At 37.2% G+C, this 8,192-nt stretch overlaps 2 protein-coding genes across 3 annotated transcripts in view; both read right to left on the bottom strand.

The window, feature by feature from the left end:
• The window catches only part of LOC103601806 (zinc finger protein 717-like), a 38,126-nt gene that overhangs the window by 1,205 nt on the left and 28,729 nt on the right, over positions 1–8,192 (bottom strand). Inside the window, exon 5 of one of the 2 annotated variants that reach the window (XM_008586223.1) lies at positions 4,052–4,083. The exons of the other annotated variant lie outside the window; for it this stretch is intronic. Coding sequence (XP_008584445.1) covers positions 4,070–4,083 — 14 coding nt within the window. The 3' untranslated portion in view covers positions 4,052–4,069. Of the gene's footprint in view, positions 1–4,051; positions 4,084–8,192 lie in introns of those variants that run through there. 2 annotated transcript variants of the gene reach the window in all.
• On the bottom strand, positions 5,779–8,167 carry LOC103601805 (zinc finger protein 420-like). The gene is given in 1 exon segment (XM_008586221.1): positions 5,779–8,167. A coding segment is annotated over 1 exon segment (1,884 nt). The 5' UTR covers positions 8,103–8,167; the 3' UTR covers positions 5,779–6,218.

Raw genomic sequence — 8,192 nt, forward strand, 5'->3', positions numbered from 1 at the left:
AGATCACGGTGACCCCCTAGCCCATATGTGACCTCTCAAACTCCCAAGTTCCTAGAAGTCCTTGAGGAAATTGACCCAGAGCTGCCCACTAGAATGACCCGGTGCCCTTCCAGGTCAAGAGGACACACACCACCATGGCTTTATCTGAGGACTGTAGGAAATGAAGACAATATTCTTGCAACACACTTCAGCTGAGCCTGTGCTGAGGGAGGGATGGAGGTTGGCCCAGCAACTCCAAGTCCCTGATTCTTTGTAAAGCCTTTGTCTCACTCTCCCTTCAGCATGGGCCAGAGTTTTCCTAACTTCTGGGTACCTGGAATGCTGATACATAATAACTGACAGGTTTTTGGAGCTCCAAAGGTAGAGGATGAGGACTGTGACCTTCTCCACCTGGGCCTGGAGGATCCGGGATCCACCAGATTCTCACAATTAAAAAAAAGTGCTCTGGAATCCAAAGCAAGTCAATTCCATGTTATAGTTCCCACTTGTTTATTGAAGAAAAAGAAATGTAATTTCAAACTCTGTGTAGTTTTTCCTCTTACAGACATAAAACATATAACAGACTTTTTGATAGGAATATATCTAATATATTCAGTATGCAGAAAGTTAATCAACATTGTCTTAAATTGTGTATACCTCATGCAGTTTCAAATTCACGGATATGCATTAATCCATTTAAGGACAATCACTGAACTCAAGGTTTGCATGTCCTGGGTCCAAACACATTGATTTAAGGACAAAGAGATCCCTTTTTTTGACAGGCTCCAATGCCAAGTAAGCCAATAATGTGGTGAGGTTGGAGAGGTTCACCCAGGCTTCCAGACTGGTGAACATGTTTTCCATAGAAGAATGTAAGAATACGGCACGATGGAAAAGTTTTACAGCCAGTGTGAGACCTCAAGCAACAAACCTAATCTCAACCTCTCATTTTTCTAACGAAGAAATGGGGTTAACTACACCGGTGCTATAGACAAAATTCTGACACAAAATGAAAATATATTTACATCCAGTGGAAAGTAGAGAAGACACTGAATAAAGTATCGACATCCCATGTAAAAACTTCAATTTAGCTGATCTCATGGATAGAAGAAATTTATACCATCAAACTGAAAAGCTTCTGCACAGAAAATAAAACAAATATCAAAGTGAGGAGAAAACCCACAGATTCAGAGAAAACATTTGCAAGCCATACATCTCACATGGGCTAAATCTAAAGCATATAGGGAACTCAAAATACACAATAAGAATAAATAACCCTACTCAAAAAGTGAACAAAAACCTGAATAGACATTTCTCAAAAGAAGACTTGAAATGCCCAGCTGATGTACAAAAATAATGTCAACATCACTAATCCACAGGGATATGCAATTTAAAAGTATGATGAGATCACATCGGACCTGTTACAACAGGTATTATCAAAAACATAAAAGATAACAAGTGTTCATGAAGGTGTGAATACACGAGGTGTATTAGAACACCAATTTGGAAAGTAGCATAAAGTTGTCACAAAACTAAAATAAAACCACCAAATGATCCAGCAATCCCACTTCTGGGTATATGTCCAAAGGAACTGGCATCAGCATGAGAAAGAGACGTCAGCCCTCCCATGTTTATTGCACCATTATTCACAACAGTCAAGATATCGAAACTACAGAAACATTCTTTATCCATAAATGGATAAAATAAATGTTTACATATAAAATAAAAAATAAATAAAATACTACTCAGACATTAAAAAGGAAACAAATTCTCAAATGTGTCAACATAGATGAATCTAGAGTACACTGCGTTAAATAAAATAAGCCAGGTACAGAAAGACAAATACCACACAAGTTTACTTATACATGGACTATTAAAAAGTCAAACTAATACAAACAGAGAGAAGAATAAAGTTTACCAAAACTGAGGGTTAGGATGGGGTAAAAGATCAAGGGGGATGTGCTGGTTCAAGAGTGCAAAGTTTTACTTCAGCAGGTGGAATATATTCTTTTGATCTATTGCACAGCATGGTGAATAGAGTTAATAGTAATGTGTATTTCAATGTTGGTAACAGAGTGGATTTTAAATTTTCTCACCACAAAGAAATAATTGTGTCAGATAACGAATGTGTGAATTAGGCTGATTTAATCATTTCACAATGTATACATGGGTTGAAACTTCAACTTGTACATCATAGGCATATACCATTATAATCTGTCAAGTCAAATAAAAAAATTTAAAGACTTGTCCAAAGTATTTAAAAAAAGAAAAAAGAAAAAACTATATATTGAGCACAAGAGAAACACATTAAATTCAAAGATATGAACAGGTTGAAAGTTAATGAGCAGGAAAACATATACAATGTAAACATAACCATAACACAGATACACCAGCTGACCATATTCATACCAAAAGAGCAAACAAAATTGTTACTAGGAATAGAGTGTCATTTATGACAAAAGTGTCAGCCAGGAGGACACCATAACAATTATAGCCATATATGCACCTAACAAATAAGTCCAACATCAAACAAAAATAATTATAGAAGAAACTAAGGATGAGATGGACTGTTCTATGTAAATATTAAGATAAAACAAATGCAACTTTCAGTAATCTATACTATAACTAGGGAAAAGACTGACAAGTGTATAGAAGTCTTGGACAACATTACAAAACAACTTGAATTTACAGATATGTATATATAGACACAACCCCTCAAAACAGAATACTTAATCTATTCAAGCCCTCGGAACATAGTCCAGAAAAGACCATTTGCCATGCCATAAAATATCTTCAATAAATTTGAGGATTGAAATCACACAATGTATGTTTTCATTTTTTTTTTTTTTCGTGACCAGCAACGGATCGCAACCCTCAGTGTCGCGCCTGTACCGGACCGGGACCGGCAACGGGATCGCAACCCTCGGTGTTGCTCACGCACCTCGCTCAGCCAGTTAGCGGCCGGTCTGCATGTGGGATCCGAACCCTCGGCGGGAGCGCCACCGCGCTCCCAAGCGGCGCACCGTAGCAGTGCGCCACCGGGCCGGCCCACAATGTATGTTTTCTGACCACAATAGATTTAAACAGAAAATTATTAACTGAATGATATTTCAGTAGTTCACAACTACATGGAAGTTAAACAACAAACTCCCAAACTGCCAGTGAGCCATAAAAATGACACTAAAATTTGAAACATTTTGAGAATGAAAACAGTAATACAACATACCAAAAGTAAAAAAGGGCTTAGAGTAAAATTTATATTTGTAAATGCATACATTTTTAGAAAGGAAAGATCTGAAATCAATAAACTAATCATCCAACTAAAAACCTAAATGTGTAAAATTAAACCACCCCAAAAAGAGAGAAGAAAATCAAATATTAGAGTGAAAAATGAGAAATAAATGATGGTGCTGTACTCTCTGCCCACTGTTACCAGAGATCTGAGGACAGAATTGTGGCAAATGAAAATGACCTTCCTGACCGAAAGGATCCCAGAGCCCCTGCCTCCAACCACAGCCCTCAGGTTCTATGCTGGACACCATTTTGTCTTACTTGCTCTTCGGGGACTGGGTCTCCCAAACCCCAAGGGACCTGAAGGCAGCCAGAAGGCTGCCAGGGAGTCACCACAGAATCAAGAAGACTCCTTATGTGAAAACAGGCTCTGGGGCCATCTCTAGGTCTGGAGACCTATACACAAGCACAGCCACGCACAAGTCTATACATAAGTGGACTCAGGATTTACCTTTTACTGGCAAGATGCAAAATAGCACCCCATCACTGCAAGTAGAAATACTAAAGATTTCTTACCTATAGGGAATGTGGTACACACTTATGCCTATGATTTGGCACCATTTAAATATATGAAGAATAGGTATAAAAGAAAATTATCCCTTCCAGACACTAGTTTTCGCTGAGTAAAATAACAACACCACTATTGTTTACAGCTGTTTAAATAAGTTCAAACAAATTGTTTACAATTACGTGCCTGTGCTGCATTCACGTAGAAATGTTTCTATTCAACCAATAGACTCAGTCTGTGTTAGCTTCAAACATCAGAAAAAATTACCTGTACTTAGTTTTGTAATACTGGTCATAAAAATTTACCTAAAATAGAAGAGTAGGAAAAAAAATCTGTGTAGTGCAGTACTTTAGACAATATATTTAACAAAATATACAGAAGTTAGAGTGGCAATTAATGTCAAAAATCCTGAAGTAAGTCAAACCAAGCTATTTATTATACCAAGTGTACATATTCCCTACCCACATTTATGCTGGGTTTCATTAAAAAGAATTTTTAACAAAGAACAGTTTTATGCATAAATGTTTCATGTGAGGTGGCTTTTTTGTGCATTGCAGGCTGCTTAGCAACATCTTTGTCTTCTTCCCACTCAATGGAGTAGCACTCCCAACCTTCAGTTATAACAACCAAAATTATCTTCAAACTAACATGAATGTCCCGACAACCAAAATTATCTTCAAAGATGAATGTCTCCTGGAAAGCAGTGTCACCAATTGTATTTAAATATTTATAACACTCAAGATGTTAAAAATGCCATTAATATTCCAATTTTCATTTCCATATGAAAAATTTACATTTATTAGTTTTCTCTTCATTTCAAATTCTGACATAAGAAGTGTTGTTTTCTTGAAAGCTTTGATACATTAAAGAGATTTAGAAAGATATTTATTTTCACTGTCCAATGAGCTGTCCCAATAAGATATCCCACATTTATTCCACTCTTTATCCCCAGTTTATTCCATTCTTTCTCCCTATGATTTGATGTTCCCATAAACTGATTTGGGTATAAAAATGTGACAACACAGGATTCTCTTCTCATATACAGAGACTGGTAACTTCTCAGAAAGTTTATAAAATTATTTAGCTGGAGTGGGCTGCTTGTGTTGTAATGCAAGCACAGCAAATACAATGGCTCAACAAGGAAATAATTTCTTATATACTGCATAAATGGAGGTTTGGGGATAGTGGTGAGAATATCTCTGATTTCTTCAATTTCTTCTATTTTAAATTAGGGTGCATTTCTTTCACCTGTGGCCCCGAACTCCACCCAAGTGTCATCTTCATTCAGTCCCAGAGAACATGAGAAATCAAGAACAACCACATGGAATTTTTTTCTTTTATTTTGCTGACTGAGCTGGAAGTAATATTCATCACTTATATCTACATTACCCCAAACAGAGTTAAATTATGTGGTCATACACCCAATCGTGGAACACTCAGATTGCAGGCTATGCATACAAGAGAAAAAGATATTTTAAAAAGACACAGTCAGTCTAATCCATACACAATTACTCCACTCTTTAAATTCTCTAATGTCTGCTGTGATGTGATTCCTTTTTAATTTTTATTTATTTTTTGGCGCATGGCTGGTATGGTGATCATTTGTGTCATGAGCACAATGTTGTAAGCAACAATGTTCTAACCACACCCAGTCTTGAGACTTGCAGAAAAGATGTTTTCACACTCATTACAGTCCTCCTTCTATATCTGAGTGTTACACATCTAGTGATTCAAGCAACTACTTATCAAAAATCCTCAAAAATAAATAAAAATGATAAATGAAACAATTTTACTACTGAAAACAACACAGTATAACAACTATTTCTTTTTTTTTTTTCCTTTTTGTCTTTTTTCATGTCTGGCAACGGATCGCAACCCTCAGTGTCGCGCCCGTACCGGACCAGGACCGGGGACCGGCAACGGGATCGCAACCCTCGGTGTTGCTCCCACACCTCGCTCAGCCAGTGAGCGGGAACCGGTCTGTATGTGGGATCCGAACCCTCAGCGGGAGCGCCACCGTGCTCCCAAGCGGCGCACTGTAGCAGTGCGCCACCGGGCCGGCCCAAACAACTATTTCAATAGTATTCACATGTCTTCCAGTATAATAAGTAATGTACACAAGATGTAAAGTACACAGCAGGAAATGAATTGGTAATACACAAACACTACACCATTTATAGAAGGGACTTGAGCAAATTTTTATATCAATAGGGGATCCTCAAGACAATCTTCAATACCTGAGGACAGTTGTATATTTATAGGTATTCTTCTTGATGTAAGTACTATGATGTCTTAGTTATGGCTTCTAGCAAAATCTTTTCCAATAAAAATTACATTCATTGAGATTTTCCTTTGTGTGCAATCTTTTCTGTCTATTAGAGGGAATTCCAGTACAAGGCTTGTCATATTACATTCATAAGGAGTTTTTTCCTGATATCTTCTAAACAGTGACTTCATAAGAAAATTTTTTTCCACATTCATTACATTTACAAAGCTTCTCACCTGTGTGAACATTCTGATGCATGCTGAGAGTTTACTTTTGGCCAAAAGCTTTTCCACATGCTTTATATTCATATGGTTTCTCACATGTGTGAATTCTCTGGTGCATGCTGAGGTGCAACTTTCGCTTAAAAGATTTTCCACATTCATTACATTCATATGGTTTCTCACCTGTGTGAATTCTCTGATGCATGCTGAGGTTTGACTTTTTGTTAAAAGCTTTTCCACATTCTTTACATTCATATGGTTTCTCACCTGTGTGAATAATCTGATGCATACTGAGGTGTGACTTTCGGTTAAAAGCTTTTCCACATTCTTTACATTCATAAGGTTTCTCACCTGTGTGAATAATTTCATGCATGCTGAGGTGTGACTTTCGGTTAAAACCTTTTCCACATTTTTTACATTCATATGGTTTCTCACATGTGTGAATTCTCTGATGCCCACTGAGGGTTGACTTCTGGTTAAAAGCTTTCCCACATTCTATACATTCATATGGTTTCTCACCTGTGTGAATTCTCTGGTGCATGCTGAGGTGAGACTTTTGGTTAAAAGCTTTTCCACATTCTTTACATGCATATGGTTTCTCACGTGTGTGAATTATCTGATGCATGCTGAGGTGTGACTTTAACTTAAAAGCTTTTCCACATTCTTTACATTCATATGGTTTCTCACCTGTGTGAATTCTCTGATGCTTGCTGAGGTGTGACTTTAACTTAAAAGCTTTCCCACACTCTTTACATTCATATGGTTTCTCACCTGTGTGAATTCTCTGATGCATCCTGAGGTGTGACTTTAACTTAAAAGGTTTTCCACATTCTTTACATTCATATGGTTTCTCACCTGTGTGAATTCTCTGATGCATGCTGAGGTGCGACTTTTGGTTAAAAGCTTTCCCACACTCTTTACATTCATATGGTTTCTCACCTGTGTGAATTCTATGATGCATGCTGAGGGTTGACTTTAAATTAAAAGCTTTTCCACATTCTTTACATTCATATGGTTTCTCACCTGTATGAATTCTCTGATGCCTGCTGAGGGTTGACTTTTGGTTAAACGCTTTTCCACATTCTTTACATTCATATGGTTTCTCACCTGTATGAATTCTCTGATGCCTGCTGAGGGTTGACTTTTGGTTAAACGCTTTTCCACATTCTTTACATTCATATGGTTTCTCACCTGTGTGAATTCTCTGATGCACAATGAGGTGTGACTTTCGGTTAAAAGCTTTTCTACATTCTTTACATTCATATGGTTTCTCACCTGTATGAATTCTCTCATGTATCCCAAGAATTGACTTTTGGCTAAAAGCTTTTCCACATTCTTTACATTTATAAGGTGTTTTCCCTGTGTGAGTACTCTGATGCATCTTGAAGGATTTGTTATTAAACATTTTCCCACATCCATTACATTTGTAGGGCTTCTCACCCGGGTGAGTTCTCTGATGCACTGTGAAGGGTGACTTTTGGTTAAAAGCTTTTCCACACTCCTTACACTCAAATAGTGTTTCACCCTTTTGAATTCTCTGACACTTCTTGAGGGCTGACATTTGGTTAAAAGCTTTCCCACATTCTTTACATTCATAGTGGTACTCACCTGGGTTAATTCTCTGATATCTGTTCAGGTTTGACTTTATGTTAAAAACTTTTCCACATTCATTATAAATTCTCTTACGCATGCTGACGTTTGAATTCAGGTGAAAGGTTTTTCCACATGTGTTACACTCAAAGGGTTTCTCACCATTGTGAATTCTCTCATGTTTCTCGAGTTTTGACTTACTGGAGAAAATTTGACTTTCTTCACATTCGCATAGCTTCTCACTCATGTGAATTCTCTGACATGCACTAAGGGCAGAACTATGGTAGAAAGATTTTCTACATCCATTACATTCACATGATTTTTCACTAAAAAAAAA

This window comes from Galeopterus variegatus, unplaced genomic scaffold, assembly GCF_000696425.1.
Source record: "Galeopterus variegatus unplaced genomic scaffold, G_variegatus-3.0.2 Scaffold3890, whole genome shotgun sequence".
In the NCBI taxonomy this organism is placed as follows: Eukaryota; Metazoa; Chordata; class Mammalia; order Dermoptera; family Cynocephalidae; genus Galeopterus; species Galeopterus variegatus.